This window comes from Panthera pardus, unplaced genomic scaffold, assembly GCF_024362965.1.
Source record: "Panthera pardus isolate Hobbes unplaced genomic scaffold, ASM2436296v1 HiC_scaffold_27, whole genome shotgun sequence".
NCBI classification, from domain to species: Eukaryota; Metazoa; Chordata; class Mammalia; order Carnivora; family Felidae; genus Panthera; species Panthera pardus.
The window spans coordinates 114,610,067-114,631,792 of NW_026526843.1; the positions used below are offsets into that span (position 1 = coordinate 114,610,067).

The window sequence follows — 21,726 nt, forward strand, 5'->3', positions numbered from 1 at the left end:
AGATGAGGCGGCAGAGGCTCAGATGTGAGCAGACCGAGTCCCCATGATGGCAAGTGACGGGGCCAGTGCTTAGTGGTAAATGTGACACGCTTCCCTTGCACTGACTCTGAATCTCACTGAAACTGAACGTGCCTTGTGGGCCTAGTGGAATTCTATGCCTGATAAGGCCTCACGTGCAAAATACAGATTTAAAGATCACATGACTAGGAATTCGAAGACCGTGACATCAGAGCATGAAATCAAGCTTGAGGCTCTTCTCGAGGGCAGGGCTCTCTCTGCCTTTTTACTTTTTTCTTTCTTTCCCTTCCCTTTTCCTTTTCCTTTTCCTTTTCCTTTCCTTTTCCTTTCTTTTTCTTTCTCTTTTCTTTCTTTCAATAAAAACCAGAGGCAAATCTAATTTGGTTCTGAGTACCCAGGTGTGGGCAACATCCTCCAGATTGCAGAAACCAGTTTTGACAATTCGTTAAAGAGGGCCCTTGGAGACACCTCTTGTTTAATCTCATTGCCTTATTCATCTTAGCCCCAGGGAAAGATCTGGAAGGGTGTAGAATCACCAGCTCTTCCTTACTCCCTCTGCCGCCTCCTTGGACCTGTCGGATGGTGGTGGGAGCATAAGGACTTAGAGAAATCATCGCGCTTCGCAAGTACCACGTAGGAAGTACTGTTCTGAGGCCCTCTCTGTAGAACAGTCTGTTGGAGGCTGCTGAAGGAAGTTCTCCGCGAGCCCATTTATCAGCTGGCACAGCCGAGGCTCAGGACGGTCACGTGGCTTCACGAGGCTGGTAAATGGCAGAGCTGGGCAGCGAGGGGTGGTGGGCGAGGATACAGACATGGGCCCCCCACTCACTGGGGAGCTACGCCGCCCTGTGTTTCACCAGAGGTGCGGGAGGGGCAGGCGGGGAGCTCCGGACCACCGTGTTTGGGAGAATGTAGCTAGTCGCACAAGAGCCTTTCTGAGCAAGTCTGGATTCCCTGGGCTGAGCAGCTGATGGCCGCTGATCGCCTAGTCAGCCGGGCCCTTGTGGAACTTTGACGGTTGTCTCTGACGCCTCGGTTCCCACCTGTGGCATCTGGTGGCCTGAGTCAAGGCTCAGCCCGGCCTTCCGACCGGTCTGTGGGACCTCGGCCAAGTCCTTTTGGGCTGCCTCGGGTCTTGGTTTCTCCATCCACGCCAGGGGGGTGGTTACGCCCACCTCTTGCCTCCGAAGGGAAGGCAGAGGTGAGAGAAGGTGGGTCAGAGTTCCCGTGGCCGTGTTGGTACGTGGGGCCCCTCAGGTCCCGAGTGCTGGCCTCTCTCCGCCCCTCCTCAGCTACTGTCCCATCTCGTGGGGACGCAGTGGGCCCTCAGGACGCCGCACCGTAGCCCGTGGAGACAGCTCCTGAAGGGACCCGGTCGTGTGTCCCCAGTAGCTGGCCCTTGGTGCTTTTTCGTCATGACCCGGTGATAGCTACGGAGGGGCTTGAACAAAGAATGGGAAAATACAGCCGGCCCCCCGGACTGGTGATGCTCTCTGCTCAGACCAGTACGAAGTACGCGCTGTTGAGGATGGGCTTGGAGGGGTCCGGTTCCGCGCGGGGTCCGTGGGGGGAGTGTGTGCACCCACCGGATCAATCGAGCGCCTTTATCAAGCGGCCTATTAGAAACCCGTCCATCTACCCGCCGACTGCATTTTAGGGGAAGGTGGTAGGGACTCTGCATCTAGGCGAGAACGAGGCCCCCTTCGCTCACCTGGACTTCTCAGAGTTGAAAAGGGTCCCCATCCTCTTTATCCGCACCCTGCCAGGCTCGTCCCGTAACTCGGCCACTTCTGCCGTGAGAATTTTCCTAGCCCTCGCGTCTCGTGAGTTGACCTTGCCTTTGAAAATGTCTGGCTTCCTGCAGCAAAACAGGCCGAAGAGGAGACCGGCCTCCCGTGGGGTACCACACGGAGGGGTCGGGGTCGGGTCGGGCTGGGTCGGCACAGGCCGTCGTCTCCCAGCCGTGCGGGGAGGCGGGTCGAGGCTGGGTGTGTCCCGTGTAGTGGCTTGCCGTGCGGGGACGCTTGCACTGTTGCTGAGACGGGGGCGGTTAGGTATGCGAAGCAGGGGGAAATGAGCGCAGGTCAGCCAGGGAGGCCTCCCGGAGGAGGCGGGCTGTGGGGCTGTGCCTGGCCAACGGAAGAGGAGCTGTCCCCAGGACCCGACGAGGATCCACCTTGCTGGGGTTTGGGAGGCCTGCCCTTGCTCGTGTGAGCTGGCACGCGGGGTGGGGGGGTGAGATGATTGGGAGCCGTGGCGGGGGGGGGGGGTGGTGGTCACTGATGATGCGTCACTCCTAGCCAGGGATCTGGAAGCTCCCCGGGGAGGCGCTAATGAGTCAGGAAGCACGTTATCAGTGCATCAGCTGTGTGTGCCTTGTGTATATAGGAGGAAGGGGGCAAACTGGCTTTTTTAATCAAAGCCCCCTTGGTCATCTGGTCGTTGCTGCCGCTCCGGCTTTAGGTGTGGCTCCATCACGAGGGGGTCTGCTTCCCTCCAATGCGATGAGACTCACAGCAAGGGGACCGCCTCTCTGCCTCACGCTTGCCTCGGCCCTCTGATCCCTCGGGGTTCCCTGGGGCCTCGGATACCCCGAAGACTCAGCCCCGCTTGAGTCCCCAAGCAATCTGGACTGAGGGCTAACTGCCTGAGACCGAGACGGTCCTACTTCTGTTATGTCACCCCAAAATGGGGCTGTTGTTACGTCCCTCTTAGGGCTGTGACCTGGACTAAATCAGTAATAAATGTACCCTTCGCTGTTATGCACAACTCCTTTTTTTTTTTTTTTTTTTTTAAGAGCAAGAGAGAGTGAGTGGGGGAGGGACAGAGAGAGAGAGAGAGGGAGGGAGAGAGAATCCCAAGCAGGTTCTATGCTTTCAGAGCAGGGCCCGACACAGGTCTCGAACTCACAAACCATGAGATCATGACCTGAGCTGAAATGGAGAGTCGGACGTTTAACCGACTGATCCGCCCCCCCAACCCCGCCCCAGATGGCCCCGCACAGTCCCTTTGAACCTCCCCATCCCTGCCACCTCTATCAAGTTGGAATTCCTTCCATCTTGGACAATCTTTTTCTTTTCCCTCTGTTTCCCCGCTCCCTGACTCTCACTCCGAAGGCGAAGTGTCCCATCCTCCCGCCCACAGCTGCCCCTGCCTTTCCTGGGACCTCCAGTCCTCCGTGATCCGCCTCCGCGGACACCTGCAATCTCGTCGCCCCCCCCCCCCCCCCCCCCCCGCGGCCTTGTCTGCACCAGACGTTTTGGGACTCGCCTCCCTACTGCGTTCCTTCCCCCTTAACCTGCCTGCATTTTTCTGCCACTTTCCCAGCACCATCAGACTCCCTTAGAAAGCAGACTGCCCTTGCTTCTCCTCTTGGCACCCCAGACCTTCGGTACCCCTCTCTAAGCTGGTTTCCGTTCTGACGTCCTGTTGACGCTGGTAAGGAAACGGGAATTTTCCGTGTCAGCGCCCTTGGCCGCGTCTGCCCCTTCCCATGGCCTTGACCGCGGACCACCTCTTCCGTCACAAACCTCCCTCCTTCTCTGTGACGGCGCCCTGCCCGGGATCTCCTCCAGCCTCTTCTGCATCCCCTGGGAATAGTGCTTCCCCCCCCAGACCCCCACCCCAAATTGGTAGGCCCCTCGGGACCATCTCCCAGTTATGTCCCCCCAGAAAAAGACGTTGAAGCCCTGACTTCTGGTACCTGAGAGTCGGCCCCGATTTGGAAAGAGGGTCTTTGTACATGGAATCATGTCAAGATGCGGCCATGCTCGGTGAGGGTGGGCCCTAGTCCAGTGGGACAGGTGGCCTTACAAGAAGAGACGCACGCACAGGGGGAAGGCCACATGACGACGAAGGCGGAGGGTCCGAACGATGTGTCTGCCAAGAACCAGCAGCGGCAAGAAGAGGCCAGGACGCGTGCTCCCCTAAGAGGCTTCGGAGAGAGCGTGGCCCTACTGACGCTTTGAATTTGGCCTTCTAGCCTCCCGGGACCGTGAGGGAGTAATTCCTGTGGTCGAAAGCCCGCCACGTTGAGGCACTTGGACATAGCAGCCGTAGGAAACCAATACGGACCCTGACCTCCCCGTGCGTTCCCTTCTGCACTCACCGTCCTTCGAGGGGTCAGAGCTGAGCCTCGGGGTCAACGCTGAACCCCCTCTCCCTCGCCGTGATGCCCGCTTTCTCATTTCTGCCTCACCGGTTCCCCGGTCCGGCGTGGCCGCCCTGACCACATCCTGGGCATCCATCAAACGGATGGCATCCTTTTGTAGAATTTTCCTCAGATGCCTCTGCTCGGTCGCCATCACCGTGGCGCACGTCGTGTGTGGCCCCGTGACCTACGGCGGCTGGCCCCGTGTCGGGATTACCCGGGGGGCTTTTCAGGCTCTCGTGCCCACCGCACACGTGCTCTGACGGGGCAGACCCGGGTCCTGTGGGGGTGGGGCCCCCGCGCGGGTGTTTGCAGGGTTCCCCACGTGGTTCTGGTACGAAGCCCCTGGCCGACGGGACGTCACAACAGCCCAAGCAAGCGTAGGGAAGAAAAGGTGGACTCAAGGCGGCGGTTCTCAAGCGGGGGTGACTTTGCCCGCCAGGAGGTGGTTGGCGGCGTTGGCCAAACTCCCCGATCACTGCTGTGGAGGCTCTGGCGGCTTTGCGAGGACACTGCCGGTCGTCACGCAGCTGACGAGACGACACCGGGAAGGGATCGGGCTCACAGGGGCTCCTGGGCGCTCCCCCGTCGTCCCCGGTGTCCGCGTGCAAGAGAAACCCCAGTGAGGACGGCCTGTACTCATCGGAGCTTTGTCAGAGTACTGGGTGTGAGTCATCCAGTCTGACTTGTCACTGTAGCTCTTAGCTTTCCGGGGTGTCATGTCCTGTAAAGGAAAGGATGACGAGTATAGAGGAGGGACTGAGGAAATCAGGAAAGAGAAAAAGAAAAAAGAAATCCAAAGGCATTAAAAACCCACGCCGGATGTGAAATGAGAAATTTCATTCCGGTAAAGGCAGGCAGGAGCTTTGCCAAATGGATAAAGCTTAGGGAAGGTCCAGTTATGGAAAAGATCCAATTCTAAAACCATCGAATTCTCCATTTCTGGCTGTCTCTTTCTAGTCGTCGTGGTGTTTAATTTATGCTACATTTTGAACCCAGCACAGAAGTACGATTGCTTCTTTACGTAAAAAAGTATCTTGGGGCACCTGGCTGGCTCAGTTGGCTGAGCGTCTGACTCTTGATTTTAGCTCAGGTCGTGATCCCAGGGTCGTGAGATCAAGCTTCGTGTCGGGCTCCGCATTGAGCGTGTAGCCTGGTTAAGATTTTCTCTCTCTTCCTCTGTCTCTCTCCTTCTGTCTCGCTCCCCGGCTTGTGCTGTTTCTCTCTTAAACAAAGTATCTTTTCTGCTTTAAATGTAAGCTTTAAGAATTCTCGCAGTACTGGTAATCTTTTCCCTCCAGGCCTCTGATATCTGCTTCTAGGACACATCTTTAATTATCTCATGGGGAAGATAATGCGAAAATAGGAGTCACTTAACAAAAATTTCTTTAAAAACACAGTTTATTTCAAATTCATTCAGGCACACTAGAACGTCAAGTGGGGCTGTCTGTGGTGCTGGGGGTGCCACTCTGGGGACCGATTTCCTTTGCGGGGCACAGCAAGGATTATGCCTGGGCATGTGAAGGCCTTCTAGGCCCCGGAAACCGTGGAAAGAACAGGTCTCAGGGAAACTCACTGGCTGTGAGTTGCTTGCCTTGGTTGGAGGGGGTCAGCAGGAGGGCTTCCACAAGTGCTGTCTTAGTGACAAGAAGGGGCTGGGGGAATCAGGGAGGCATGCCGGCTCATTGGAAAGGAGGGAGCATCCGTCACCGGGAGAAGAGAGATGATCTATAAAGAAACCCGTCAGTGACGAGAATGGAAAAAGAGGTAAGTGGAAAGGAAATGAAGGAGGTTCTGTCTTGGGTACTGAGAGGCTGGGCTTGGAGGGGGAAAAAACTGTGGGTTGAGATGTAAAAATTTCAGAGGAATTAGTAGCTGGAATAAATATGGAAACCTCCTTCTCGATGATTGAATGACTCCCAGCGAGGAGTCCTTCTGAAGAGAAGAAATCTGTAATGTGGTTCCAGAAAAGTGGAAAGAGTAGGCATGTGACACTTGTGACTTGATTGATAGCCTTGTGACTAGGGTGAGTGTCATTCCCGTGGGTTCATCCCATTCTCGATGAGTTCCCAGTTGACTGAATGGTCACATAACGTGGAACAGAGACTCGACGTCTGGCGTGCGATAGGTGCTTAATGGACCTTGGTTGAATGGACGAAGGAGTGGATGAACCCACGAGCCAGTCAGGTGACCAGGATGATGTCCATAGTGGCCTGTACAAGTCTCTCTCACTGTGGTCTTGTCACATTCATCTCTTTCATCAGTTGTGTGGATCACGGGCATGTGAGACACGTAAGGCAAATTTAGCAGGAGACCGGGTAATTGTGATTTATTGGAAGACATATATATTCGGTCTTCATTTCTGGCACAGAGCTTCCAGAACCCTTGGAATTTCCTGTAACGGAGAGCCGTATAGGTGCCTTGTTTGTTTTAGGCGACTGCGGTGACTTTTGGAAGCTAAGGTTGGGGGCTGGTCACCAGCGGAGCCAACCAAGTGAGGAGAGGGTTGGAACTTTCAGTTCCAGCCTCGTCCCCACCCCCACCCCCATCTGTACCCCTGGCCGGTGATGTAATCATTGTGCCTCTGTAACGAAGCCTCCATAAAACCCCAGAAGGACTGGGTTCAGAGAGCTTCTGGGTGCGTGAGCACCTGCACATTTGGGGACAGTCACGTGCTGGGAGAGGGCTCAGAAGCTGCGGGCCTTTCCCCATACCTTGTCCCGTGCGTCTTTTCATCCAGCTTATTGATTCATATCCTTTAATATCACTTACAGTAAACCTGTAATCTAATAGGCAAAACGTTCTTCTGCGTTCCGTAAGCTGGTCTAGGAAATTCGTTGAACCCGAGAAGGAAAGGGGGTCATTGGAACCTCTGGTGTATAGCTGGTCAGTCAGAGGCACAGGTGACTGAGCCCTTGACCTGTGGGACCTGATGCCACGCCCTGGGCACACAGTGTCAGAAATGAGCTGACTCGTAAGACCTCCTGTTGGTGTCGGGGAGCTGCTTGCCGGTGTGGGGAACCCCACACGTACACACACGCAGCGGAACTGGCGGCCAGAGCCGTCAGTAACGAAATAAAGCCTGGGAAGATATTCCTGGAACGGATCGCAGACGAACAGTCAAAATTCTCTTGACAAGTGGGAAGCTGGCCCAAGACAGAGAGGCAGAGGGGGTTCCTATTCTGAGTGACGATGGTGGAGGCGCCCGAGGTGTCTTGCTCCCGCACCATCCTTCACCCAGAACTCTTCTTGAGGGAGTTCCAGCGACGACTTGGTAGTAAAGGATACTTTCCGCTTGTCAGCCCTCCCCCTCTTTGTTCCTTCTACCGTGTTGGACGACCCGCGACGCTCACGTTAGGCCCCCGTGGAGCGTCTTCTGCTCGAATTCTGCTTTGGCCTTGTTCCCCAGCTTTTCTCATTTTTCCTCCTTAGCCTCTTTCACCCGCCCTTTAAAGTTTTCCCTGTCCCTTTATTTTTAAGAGACTGCGCCCCTTAAAGTCTGATCTCAGAGTACGTCTGGTCTGTGTCCTCCCTGGCCCCTTGTTCACCGTTCATTTACAGGTTGAGGGCCTCCTGCGTGCTGGGGACCGTTCTAGGAGCTGGTTCTAGGAGCTCTCTACACAGCAGAGAGCAAAACAGACAACGCTTGTCCGTGCGGGGCTTCTATGGTAGGGGGAAGACAGACAGTCCGCAGGGAAATGCCTGGATGGATCGGTGTTGGGTCATGAACAATTAACCCAGGTAAGGGGACTGGGCCCGTCAGGGCTACTCTCACAAGAAAGTCAGGGACAGTCCCCGAGAAGGTGGCATTTGAGCAGAGCTGTGGCCTTGTACTCCCAAGTCTCTGGTGAGCCCCTCTCCTTTGGAGCCATGTTTCCGGACAGCTCCCCCAGGGTGTCCCCGCGTACCCCAAACCATCCGGGCTGGTCTCCTTGCCAAACGTCTTCCTCCTCCTCGTTGGGTCCCCATTTTGGCTCATCCCGCGACCATCTCTTCGTTCATCCAGGCTGGAGACTGCACACTCCTCTTCTCCTTTTCGATCCCCAGGAGGCCTTAAGTATCCAGGGAGATGTCCTCAGGATCCTCCCCTCCTCCTCTGGCCCCTGGCCGTAGTTTGGACCCTCCGATCTCTTGCTGGGAGATTCCTCATTAGTTTGCCGGCCCCACCCTGCCCCTCTGTCTTTTATGTCACCAACCCCATGACCTTTGTAAAGCACGGATGACCTCTGTTTGCAAGCCTTCCCTCCCCACCCGCTGCCTCCAGGATTAGCAAGGTGGGCTGTTCAACCCCCCTGATCCCCAGCCCCATCCCTTCCTCTCCCTCCCGCCCCTCACTACCCCCAACACACACACACACACATACACACACACCACACACACACACACACACACACACCCTGTGCTCTGGACCCTCAGTCAGAAAAATCAGCTCCCCCCCCCCCCCCCCCGCCACGGGCCATCCCTTTTCCTTTTTGTGTGCTTTCCAGGTTTTCCTGGGATGCCCTCCCCTTCCCTGTTCTACCTTCCCTTTCTCTACCCTGCCCTGCCCTGCCCTTTCCCACTCTCCTTCCCTTCTCCACGCTTCCCTCCCCTCCCCTACCTGGCACTTCCCATCCAAAGGGCAGGAGTACCTCAGCTCCGCGCACAGCTTTCCCCAACTTCTCTTTCCCGCTTCTCATCTTCCGTGTTGTGATCCTGGAGGGCTTGCGGGGGATCGCCTGGTTACGAGGGTTCACTGTGGCCCCTTAGTCTGCGGGTTACCTGGGGACCGGCACCGTCTCCTGCAAAGTCTGTGCTCCCCGCAGGGGTGAGCGTGTAGAAGGTGCTCGCCGAACGGGCCACAATTCTACAGTCCACATTAGCAATTTGACATGGTTTGTTCTCACCCGTCCATTTCGTGTCCGTGATTGTTTTTTTTAATTTTGACCTTCAGAAGCATTCTTACCTCCAGTCAGACTCACTTCACTCATGGGGCTCAAAGAATTATTTTCAGTTTGATGAGACCTTTCCCACCCTACTCAGTACATATAATCCACTTGCTCTGGCCAAAAATGGATTCGTGCCTCAGAAATGTTAGAAATGTATGCTCTTCTCTCTTGCTGTTGATCATTTTTCTATCCCGCTTTTTTCCAATTCAAATGGTTTTTCATAGACCTCAGTGAGATTTTGAGGCTTCATATAAAGTTACAAACGTAACTTCTAGAATCATCCTACGTCATCAGCCTGACGAAAAGGAAGCGGTGAAGTTGTGAATAAGGCAGAAATGGTGAATTTCTCATTTGCATATAGCTTTTCAAGGTGAAAGTAGATGGAGGTGTCAGCTGGAGAATTTGTGACTATTTTGTCCAGTGGTTTTGTTTTCTAGGACTATGACACAGAACCAGAGTTGTACTTAAATTTAAAAAGTCTTCCGTATTTAATGCAGAGCATCTTCCATATTCTGCCTTCCTACTTTAACAACATTTGAAAATAATATTCTTTTTTTTTTTTATGTTTGTTTATTTTTGAGAGAGAGAGCACGTGCGAGTAGGGGAGGGCAGAGAGAGAGAGGAAGACACAGAATCGGAGGCAGGCTCCAGGCCCTGAGCTGTCAGCGCAGAGCCCGACGCGGGGCTCGAACCCACGAACCGCGCGATCACGACCTGAGCTGAAGTCAGACGCTCAACTGACCGAGCCACCCAGGTGTCCCTAAAAATAATATTCTTACGTAATAGTCAAAAAAGTATTCTATCCTGCCAGTTCTCTAATTGAATGGTTTCACTAGATAGTTTTTAAATAAAACCAACACCAGAGCTAATTACGATCGTCCGCTCTGGTGCTGAACTGACATTTGTTTTGGTTTTCGTTCTCAAACTGCCAAGGGAGAACAGGCCTGTCACAAAAGTTTCCATCGTTTGGTCTGAGTGCACACGAGTAGTCTTTGCAAAAATGTTTAAGACTGTCCTGTTCGGACATATCACCACGTTTTCCCACGGAGGCAGTTGCATCGCAAGTGAATCTCTTTTTGAAGGTCTGAAATTGTAGGCTGCCGTGCTTCTCACTTCTCTCGCCATGAGACAATAAAATTGTCTGGGGCCATAATTTAAAGGCATTGTTGATTGTGGGTGTGGACTTCTAGGAGGATGGTTAACGTGAAAAATGAGAAGTAAAATTAAAAGAAAATGTTGGAACAGGCCAAACTGGTTTTCAAAATCTTTTCTGGCTCACCGGGGGGCCAGGGGTATTGAATGTAGAAGGCTTTGGGGATTATCTAAAACTAAGGCATTGAAAGATCAGGGTGTGGGAGGATTTCCATTCTGGATCTTACACGTTTTTTTCTTAAGTATTGAGCGACAAAGCATCAAACCTGGGAAGAGATTTTTTTTTTTTTTTCCGGAGACAATGGCCTCTGACTTGGCTTTAAGTTTGCTTCTAAGGTGGATGCTCAACCCAACCAACTGGCAGGCTCTTCTCGGTCAGGGAAGCCTTCACCCCGTGGTTTTCAGTATTCATCCCTCTAGTTGACTTGAGCTTCTAGAAAGATCTTTAATAGAGACGGTGAACGTAAGTGGGTCAATCAAATGTTTAAATCATGGTACAGAAACCAGCGATGCTTGGAAACATACGGCTTATGACCGTGATAAAGGCTTTTATATGCTTGGATGGGCTGAGAACTGTGGTCCCATAGTATCTGGGTACGTAAGAAGGCTTGTGAAACCGGCAGTCAGTCATTATTGGCACAATAATAGCCTTTATGCCGAACATTTAGAATGCTCTTGAAAACACCCTTTTGACTTTGAGGGAGAGGTTCTAATGAATACAGCTCTATGTAGAAATGATCACGTCCAGTAAGAAAAACCATTGTATTTCCATTTTCATTCCAAGAAGCCACCAGAATGTCAGCCAGATAGGCTTGTGGCATGTTAGGCTTTTAAATATGGAGGGAAGGAAACCTTGTTATGAATTGGGCTTGAGCTAACGTGTCTCTTACTGCCTCGTATGTTAGTTACAGACAGAGAACGGATTAGAATTCTAATGCCAGATTGCATACAGCTATTGTCGAATCCACGTTTCTGGTTTTCTTCCCTCTGATGTATTTTTCTGTCTTTAATATATATATATAATATATATATATATACTGTAATATATGTAATACATAATTGTATCATATATTAATATTATTATATATATTTTGCAAATCTAGCTAGCTAGCTAGAGACTGCATGGAAGACAAATAGGAAAGAAAGCAAGTAAAATAGAGACCATGGGCTAGTCCTCTGAGTGTATTCTGCCGGGGTCGGGGTAAATGAACTTGACTCAAACTGTGATGCCCCATAAAGGGGTCCCCCCCCCACCGCCCCCCAGGAAGGACTTTGCGGTGGAAGGCCCGCATTCTCCCAAGAGAGCACACGTCCCGACCCCGCTGAGTCACATGGTGGGAGGGGGCTCTCTCCCTTCTCCTCCGCATCCCGTCCTCTGATGTCACAAATGTGTTCTTCTGCCCTGGGAGAGCTGATTAGCATTCAGCGGGCGCAGTTGGCCGGTGGCTGGGGGGCGCGGGCGGGGGGGGGGGGGCGGGGGGGCGGGGGCGCGGCTGTCCCCCGGGAGCCGCAGTGGGACGGGCCGGCGCGCGGGACGGCCGCGTTATAACTGGGATCCTCGCTGACGTGTGGCCGCCGGCTCCTTGGCAGCTGTGGCTCTGGACCAGTAGGCAGAGGGGAGCTGCCGCTGACAGCGTCCGTTGCATCTTGGAAGGGACTGTAATCCACTGTAGTGAGAACAGAGCCTCTCAATCACGCGGTGTAAATAAGAGGCGGAGGGGGAGTCCAGGAGAAAAGGAAGAGGAGGGGAAGAGTGTGTGTCGGGGGAGCGGGGAAAAGCATTTTTGGTGGATGGTATGAAGCCAGCCATGGAAACTGCAGCCGAGGAAAATACTGAACAAAGCCAAGAGAGAAAAGGTACCCAGCGCTCCGACAATAGCCGGTTTCAAGCTTTTCACTGGGGGTGCTTGGAGAGGGGTAGCCCGGTTTTGGGTCTCTTGTACAATAGTTCCGAAACAATCCCTCTGGCATGGTCTTGCTTTCGGGTGGGTTTGGTGTTTTTTTTTTTTGTTTTTTTTTTGTCCTCCAGGCTGAGGTTAAATTCATAGAGCAGCCTTTCTTCTGCCCATTCGTGTTCCAGATCTTCCTGCCCCATATGGGATTTCCCAGAAGGATGTCCGCAGTTTGTCACCCTGGGTAGCTGGATGGGGGAAATGGTCTTTTTTGTCTTTTTCATTAATCGAATGAGTCATAACTTAGGTCCCACGTTCTGCATGTAATAGTGCGGGGACACGAAACGCGTTGTTTTCTGCTCATGCCGAGGACGAACTGGAGGGGCACACGTACTAAATATGCTTGGGTTCCGCTGATGCCGTAGTGATTTGGGACATTTTCTGATTTTCTTATTGAATATGATTGTTCTTTCCTGACTGTGACACGTAATAACCCTTGACAGTTGGAGCTTCAGAGAGGAGACGTCAGCTCTGTCGCCTGGTGCTGATGGAAAGGGGCGGAGGGGAACCGGGAAAGGTCTTGTCCCCTGGAGGGGAATGTCATCACGATGTTGACACAGGGAAGGGCTTTTCGAGAGAAACAAGTGTTCTGCGGTAAGAAAATGGCAGCAAATAGGAGCTAAAATTAATCTGTCTTTTGCTAGATGGAAACTGATGTCAGGCGTGAGACCCCATGGCGTCAGCTCAGCCACCGTTAAATTACAATGCGGTGAGATGCGTTCACCTGTCTCCCTCACCCAAACTTACAGGCTCCCCTGAAGGATACCCCATTCTACACCTGCGGTGGCTCTCGTATCACCAGCCTTCACGCTCAGGTTATCTCCCGTGGCCCTGGGTCCACCGACACTCGCTAAGCAGTAGTGATTTTCCAGGGCGAGAGCCCAACTCTGTTGTGCTTATGGATATGTCAGTTGGACTCTCTGTCTGACAGCAGGCTTGGCTCCAGGCTGCCTGTTTATAATTTCTATGGAGCTGCTTCTGGAAAGGGTACTTTAATAGACGACGTATCCTAAACGGAGCAGTTTCATTTTTGAAGTAAATTTCAAAGTTTAGATAAAATAGGCACCGCGTGAAATTTGCCATTGCAGCCGTTCTTCACCGCGTCACTCAGTGGCATTAGGTACGGAGCGTTTTGATTTTAAAATTGGTAGTTTGATTCGATCCCTGCATGAAACCTACCCGCCCTCACCAACAAAACAAACAAACAAAAGCCGTGCCTGGTCTCGTATAGATTTTTAATTTATAGGAGGACCAAACAGCCATCAGAGAAGCTCCTGGGAGTATTTATGAAGCTTGAGGAATGGAGACAAAAGTAAAAGATTCATTTCCGTGACGACTGGAGATGAAGTTCAGGGGGCATGATAACGTAACAGCGTTGTTGTGAGGAAGTCTCTCGGAGTTTATAGCAACGTTTCTCCGAGAGTAGATGACTTCATCTCGTGCACGCTTTTTGTTCATACTGGGTTTGCCATATTGAGAAACCAAATTAACCATTGATAAGCCATTAATAAAACCATCACGGCCTCCGCAAAAACATACCTTTCTTTTTTTTCTCCGCAAAAGCAAACGAGGAGCGTACACCCAATACAAAATCCTTACTACACAACCGTGTTTCTCCCCCTCGTTGAGTCTTCATGGACTGCTGACACTTTACGTCAGTTACATACTATTTAATACCAAATCTGCAGGCTGCACTACATCGATTGGCTGTCTGTATGTGAAAACTCGTTAGTTAGCTATGGTTTTAGAGACAAAACTAGAAGCAAAAGATAATTCCTGGAGGAACTCTAAAAATTGCCAAAATTGACCGACACTGGCTGCAGAGGCAGTTCACAAGTGCCAGGTTAACACGAGGTCTCGTCACACGTATAGTATGGGCTCGAGTGAGAATACCGGCCAGGTCAGGTGTTTGGCCAGCACCCCCAGGGGTTGCGATCGCTCTGTGACCCGCCATAAATGCTGATTTGGAGGATGGCTTAGCTACTGATCTTCGTGTAGACGAACAAGTTCATATGCCAGCTGCACCCAAGTCAAAACCCACACAAGTATCACCTTTGTCATTTTCCAGTTTGCTCGCCCATTGTCATTCTAGGTGTGTGCACGCACACCACACACACACACACACACACACACACACACACACGAAGTTGACAGAAATGTTTCTGCCCGCTTGTCACTCTAGTGTTCCTTCAGATTTAATTTGAATTTTATAAGACAAACGTTGACTTCCTTGAAATATACATGTAAAATTCTGAGATAATTGGAGAGTGCATTATATAATTCTTGAGCTGGTGGATCTGGGTTTTTTTAGGGGGGGTTCATTTAAGCCTTGCAGCAAGGGATTTAATTTACGAAATTTAATCCTATGCATTTTGTCACTCCCCACAGAGTTTTTCATGCACGTCTATTTCCCCCTCCCCCCCCCCCCCCCCCCCCCCCACCGTTCCTTCTTTCCCGTTTGCTTTCAGTAGTTAGTGCTAGGGACCAGACCTGCCTCTTAACTTGGGGTGTTATTGCCCAATGGCTAGTACCCAGTAGCTTAGGCAGTGTCGCTTCGGAGAATTATTTGGATTATTGTTAAGAATATAAATTAAACTTAGCTTTATAAATTGACCTCGCCTTTTTTAGCTGGCCTCCCTTCCTTCGGCAGGACAAAGGGAGCTGTGTCTTTAAATCAGAATGACCGTGTTCCAATTTTAAACAATAATCATCTAAATCCAAAAAAAAAAAAAAAAAAAAAGCATACATGTTTTTGAAACCGCCTTCTTGCTTTTGCCGCAGAACACTTCTGGGAGGTCAGATTTCCCAAGGGGTATTTAGTGATCTCCAGAAATTTTTAAGGAAAGCAAGCGGGTCTTGTCAGATGGACGTAAGGAATGCCAGGTTATTACAAATAACCGTTTTTACATTGGAAGCATTAAATTAAATCCAAGTATGAGGACTGAGTAAACAGAATCGCTGAAATGGAATAAGTAGAGGAAATGAATAAGACAGAATCAAAGACACTAGATCATGGGCCTCAATAATGAAGACAGGGAGAGCTATGTTTCTATTTATTTCTGTGGAGTATTACTTGATATCAATTCATTTGTGAAGACCAGCGCATCTGGAATTGCTGGGAGCACTCAATCAAGGGGCAGAAAAACAATCGAATCAATTGCCGTATTGTGCAGAAAAAAAATCTGTGATGCAAATTCTTTGATTACGTGTAGGAAATTGGAGTCTGCGGAAACAATTAGAGTCGGGCTAGTTAAGCGCCGGGAATCACGGCTGAAATGATTTTGAGAGTCCCACACCTCAGACCACCTAGGAAGGAAAACGCAGCGAATCGGAAATGATGCGTCATTAACAACAAATTCTAGGACGTAAAGCAGAGTGAGGCACGAATCCGGATTGCTGGCTTGTGTAGAAAATGAACGCATCCATTTAAATGTTTTGATCGCATCGATGTAATGCCTTACGTGTCTCGGTTTGGTTTTTGTTGCTTTAATTTAAGCGCGTACCCTTTGGGCCCTCTTCCTTTTTGTCTGGGAAGAGAAGCACTCTTATAGAATATATGGCCTGCGTGCTAAAGTCCCCGAGGGACACATTTGACACGTTACACTCTTCGTGGTGATCTATAAATGATTAGATTTTGAGATCTTTTTTTTCTTGACATTTAATTATATGAATATGGTACAGAGAAAGTTTTAGGTGCAGTTTTCCCCTTTTAAGAACCTGCCAAGGAGGACGTTTGAAGACAGGGTGTCTGGGGAGTAGGCTGTAGAGAAAAGCAGGCTTTATTATTTTTATTTATTTTTTTTTAGACAACTTAAGGGCGGAGAAGATCTCAGCCATGTGGTGCATCTCCTGCTTTTATATTGTCGTTTCCATGGGCATATTTTTCAAGCCTTGGCCTTGCAATTTCACCAGAAAAAGAATTCTGACCCATTTCTGGAAATTCCACATTTGCCTTCCTTGAAATTGAGTGGAAATCTTGCGGTTCAGGTTGTAATGTGACAAATTGCCCTTTCCTGTTACTTGAGACTACGAGTCAATGTAAATAATCCTGGTAAAGTGACTTGTTAGCAGTGATGCACCTGAGAACATCACGGTGAGCAGGTAGCCAGCGAGCGTCCCCCCACAGGAAATTCTCCCTTCCTGGGACTGGCGCTGAATTAGATTGTTCCAGAGACACCCTCTTGCTTTTTTCTCCTTGGAGCCAAACGTACAACCCCGTGAGATGGTTGGCCAGGAAGAGGGGTGGCTGTGGGACAGACGAAGAAGGTGACGCACACTGGCTTTTAAGCAACGGAGGCTGCAGTCTGTGCTTCACAAATGGACCTGGTGGTTCATTCATTTGTTGATTTATTCGCTTAATAACATCCTCCTTTGAAACATCGCCCGTCTTCTGTCCTCCCAGCTCACGTCAGAGAAGGGTGCTAAGTCATCTTAGGGACCATTATGTGTCCTAGAGTCTTGGTTTTCATCATAATTTTGCCGATCGGTGGCAGATTAAATAGCAGGCAACAGTACCAGGGAGGAGAACTTTTCATCCTTAGCCAGCCCAGTGATGTTTCTTTTCAAAAAAAAAAAAAGAAAAAAGAAAAAGAAAGAAAGAAAACATATAAAGGGAAAATAAAGTCCTTTCCTCTTCTGGAGGCTGATTTGATTGATTGCATTAACTTCTTTCTGTATTCAAGCCTTACTGGCCATGTTCCATATCCGGGGTCAGCACGCTTCATCCATAAAGGTCCAGAGAGTAAATATTTTAGGCTTTGTAGGCCACACGGTCTCTGCCGTAGCTACTCAAATCTACCACTGTAGCATGAAACAGCCATGGATAGTAAACCAATAAATGTGGCTATGTTCCAATAAAACTTTATTTACAAAAACAGGTGGCTGTCGTTTGCTGACCTCCGCCATATTTTGTAGTGTGGTTGTAGCTTTCCTTGACTATTTTAAATAATACCTAAAAATGAAGGATGACAGAGCTTTCAAAGACCTTGCCTAGGGACTGTGGTCTTTCTAGGAAGCCCAGTCTTTGTCCCTTAGTTGCTTCCAGTGATAATTTCGTAGATGCTTAAAAAGGATACCAGTCTGCAGTTCAGTTATTCAGCCTTGTCGCATAAATCAATCACATTATCTAAGTACATTGAAGAAAAAAAAAAAAAGAGCACAAGGCATTGTTTTGTTTTCCTTTCCTCAATTGCCCATTGTTTGTTTCATACCCACCTTTGGTGACAACCAGCCACAGTTGTGACTATCGCCATCAGCCACAACCGCTCCCGTCAGCCCCAACTATACATTGTGTCTCAGATGTCACAGTCTTTCGTGTGCTTCTTCAACAATCTAGAGTGATCTCCTGCCCATCTCGATCTTCTACTCTCTAAGGGGAACGTTTGCAGCCTCCCCTCCGTAGGCCAGAAGCCAGGATCTCCCTGGCGTGTGGGTATATATTCCCAACTCTTGCCAATTGCCTGGCATCGACGGTGTTGTAATAGGCCATTCACGCAGAGGCTTCTCCTTGCGATCCCGTGACCCCCTTCCAAGGCCGGGGACCCTGTCCTTTTAAGCAAAAAAACGTATACCGTGCTCTTTGCAATTTTAGAACTAGTTTGATGTTAAATGTCGTTAAGTTTGGCTCACATGTACAAAAGAGACATGATTTTCTTTTCTTCCATATCTAAAGATTTACTGTTGGAGAAAGGCCTTCCCAGAAGTATTGGAAAAAAGCCATCCACTTGCTGATCCTGTCTCCACATCTGCTGGGGCGGTAGTATTTTTATGCTGAATTCAGCGTGTCTGGCGTGGCCGCCATGTTTTTGCTCAGGAAACACAAACTTAGGGCACAGAGGTTCAGGCAATTGCATGGCCTGGCTTGGGTGAGGTCAGTGTGCTGGGCGGCCTGGAGGTCCATTTCTGGACCCACGGGGTCCCAGGGTGCTGCCTCGCTTTCAGCCAAATAACTCATTCATTTATTTGTAGGCGCCTACTGTGTGTTGGGCATGGAGAGAGAAATTTTTTTAGAGGACGACGAAGCATTTTTCCGGTCAAAAGTGATCGAACTACTTGGGATCGTCTTGCTTGAGGTCGATGCGAAGGGCTCACAGACACTTGACCTGCTTCTGGTTCTGTCCACCAGCCCCACTGGGTTTCTTTGCTCTTGGAGTATGTAGCACAACCCACATCTGAGCGGGAAGCTCCTGAGCAGTAAGGCAAGAGTCTAAACCCAGGGAAAGTGGAGAGTTAAGTCCTTTTCAGAGCCTGAAATCACCTCAGGAGCTTGGGACCTGAGACGTTTCTTTCGGAGGCACAGAAGCACGACTCACCTCCACGCGGACCTCAGAAAACCTCTTGTTGAGCTAACCGCTGCCTCGGCAAGAGTAGAAGCTTGTAGCAAATGCAGAGGCCACGCAGCAGGGTAATCTGGCGGTTTCACACGTGTCCCCTCTCTAGTCCGATGGCCCGGGTTCATTCCCAGGCTCCTTCACCCCTGGCTGCATGATCGTGGGCACGTGACTTCCCTTCTCCCCATCCTCGGTTTCTCCATTTATAAAGACAGAGTAATAAGAGTACTGATTTCATAGGATGGCTGTGGCAGATAGCAGACCTTGGATTATTGAGGTAACAGGTGCAGCGTGCTTTACACGATGGCGGTGCATCACGAGCACCGCGCGTGCGAGCTGCCCTCCCCATTATTGACAACACAAACAGCGGCACGTAGTTTCATCGTGAGTTCTGATCTTGCCCTAGCACCATTTTCCCCCTAAAATGTCTTCAAATGTCTCTGAAAAGACAATTCTGCTTTACCTTGAAGCCACCTTTCTTTAAATTGTTTTGTTTTTTTTTTTTAATGTTTATTGAGAGAGCGCATAAGCAGGGGAGGGGCAGAGAGAGAGGGAGCCAGAGGATCCGAAGCAGGCTCTGTGCTGACAGCAGAGAGCCCGTTGTGGGGCTCGAACTCACGAACCTTGAGATCATGACCAGAGCTGAAGTTGGACGCTCAACCCACTGAGCCACCGAGGCGCCCCCAAAAAGGCTTCCTTTAAAACACCACCTAGAAAAGCCTCCCCTTCCCGGTCGGAAAGAACCTTGAGAGTTTTCGGAGATCGTGCCGGGTGCAGCCGGGGTCTCGTCCAGGCTTTGTGAGGTCTTGAGCGCACCCGGTCGGGCTTGGTTGCCTCATCACGTGGCCGTCTCCTCAGGCCTTACCCCCAGCACTCGCAGGGGCCAAATGGAGCATTCTAACCTGATCTTCTGATGGAATAATTGCCCACGTCAACATCAGAATCATTTTTTACCCTTAACTATCTGTGGCACCCCACAGGGCGTAATCCCTCGAGAGGTTTTGTGGGATTCTCAGACAGAAACCGGCCAGAGCTGTCCTCATGAGCTGTTAGGGGTTTCAAGGTTGTGATTCAACTAAGAGTTGCCAGCAGCCTACTCTGTGTCAGGAATAGTGTCTGTCCAAAGTGAGCCTTTTGGGGGTGGGCGGCGGGGGGCGGGGGGGCAATGGCGACAGTAAGGGAGGAGAAAGGCAATTTTGCGGAGCTGTGCAAACTTCAAGAACGGAGGAGCCTCCCCACGGTCTCGATTCATCCTGCCTGGTTGATGAGACGGTACGGAAAGGTTGCATTTCAGTAGCTTTTTTTGAAAAGACGCCCCGTTTCCTTTTAACGCTATGGTGACAGAATAAATGCTGATAAATAATCTTTGCCGGAGATAGAGACACTGACTCTTTGCCACCTGAAATTGGCAGTGAACAGCAGAGCTGAAATGGAAATTGGCAGGTACCACTGGATGTACCCAGGCTCAAAGAACCACCAGTATCATCCCGTGCCAACCCTGGGGGACAGGGCTAGCCCCTTGAGCAGTCCAGGTAAATACAGCCTCGGGGTGAATCTAATAGCAAGTCAACTGTTACCCTTAATATTTGTGATGGCATTTTCAGTGTGGTGATATTTCATGTTGTGTTTGATGCGTTAATTTGTTCCCAGGGGCGCGGGTGGCATTGGCCCTTTAAAATTTTTGTCATCATCTTTTGTTTTTCTCTCCTCCTCTCCATTCCACCCCATCTTTTGCCTCTTTCTTCTCCCTCCTTCCCCTGTCCTCGCCCTCCCCTCCTCTTCTCAAAGGGAGCAGTGTGCAATGACATAAACCTTTGGGTTACCTCCGAAATTTCCAATGTCTGAACCCATAAGGGGCCGGGGGGGGGGGGGGCGAGGTCTGTGGCACGTGTGTCCTCCATGGCACCAAGACCGGGGCCGGGACGCTCCAGGAGCCTTGGCTCCGAGAGTACCATGAGGGTCCCCGGTGGGCCTCCTGGCCCCACTGCTTTGGAGCGCTCTGTCTGAACATCAGTCATTGTCTCTGACAAGGAAAAATGCAAGCCCGTGACACGAGGATCGGATAACTGTGTGCTCGATCCCATCAGGTAGGTCTGTTGGGCCTGGTTTCCCATTTCCTTGCTCGCAAGGAACGCTAGTCTTGCAGAACTGCAAGGTGCCAGGTTGGAGGGACACGTGGGGGTCCAGAAGCAGGGAGAACAGTGAGCGGTGTGAACACCCACCCTCCATGTCCCCAAAGTCTACACAGGTCTCACTAACCCAGCTCGGTCGGCTAAAACTCCCGTGACTTCAAGTTACTTAAGACGCGGATCAAAAGGGACGGTGGTGGATCAGATCAACCCGACAACAGTCGTCTTTGTCCTCCCAAGTCCTTGCGCCGCGTGTTTCTCCGGGAACCGGTCAGGAGCCACAGGGTGGGGTCTCCAACTGGAGAAGGAGCAGCCCTGACGTAGAGTGTAAGACACGCATTGAGTTACGGAGTCGTAACGCCTCTAGTTAATTGAATAGAACTTTTTTGTTTGAAACCTAACTTGTGGCTTCAGGTTAATTAACACGAAACGTGACATTGGGTTTAATTGTACATCTTGAATTACGCATTCCTTATTCTGACATGTGACTGTCAGGCACCAGCTGTGTGTGTGTGTGTGTGGATGTGTGCACGCGCGTGCGCACTCGCAGTGCCAGTTAGGAAGAGCGGGCAAGAAGTCACGTCAGACGTTTGTTCTTCTAGATCCTTTAAAGAATGGAGAGGGTTCTGGGATCTTGATTTAAGAATTCCCGTTAGACGGTTTGTGAGATCGAGCCCCGCGACTGGCTCTGCACTGACAGTGCAGAGCCTGCTTGGGATTCTCTGTCTCCCTCTCTCTCTGCGTGCCTCTCTCTCTCTCTCTCTCTCTCTCAAAATAAAGAAATATTTTAAAAAGTGCTGTCAGACATGATATATCCATAGCGGAATGCTACTCAGCAGTAAGATGGGATAAATGTTGATATACGACAACATGGATGAATCTCAGAAACATGCTAAGTACGAGAAGCCAGATGTAAGCGACCAACTCTTGTCTGCTTCCATTTATGTTAAGTTTCCAGAATTGGCGAATGCAGAGAGACAGAAGGTGGGTTCGTGTTTGCCGGAGGCTGGAGGAGAGGGGGAGTGGGCAGCAGCTGAGGATTTGGGGAGTCACGGGAATGTTTTAAAG

At 50.6% G+C, this 21,726-nt stretch overlaps 1 protein-coding gene across 8 annotated transcripts in view; it reads left to right on the forward strand.

The window, feature by feature from the left end:
• GPM6B (glycoprotein M6B) overlaps positions 1-21,726 on the forward strand; it is a 147,352-nt gene that overhangs the window by 95,658 nt on the left and 29,968 nt on the right. Inside the window, exons 1-2 of one of the 8 annotated variants that reach the window (XM_019417924.2) lie at positions 11,808-12,105; positions 19,942-20,061. The exons of 4 other annotated variants lie outside the window; for them this stretch is intronic. In XM_019417924.2, the coding sequence (XP_019273469.1) occupies positions 12,045-12,105; positions 19,942-20,061 (181 nt within the window). In that variant the 5' untranslated portion in view covers positions 11,808-12,044. Of the gene's footprint in view, positions 1-11,807; positions 12,106-19,941; positions 20,062-21,726 lie in introns of those variants that run through there. 3 more of the 8 variants (XM_019417925.2, XM_019417926.2, XM_019417928.2) reach the window with 3 other exon arrangements.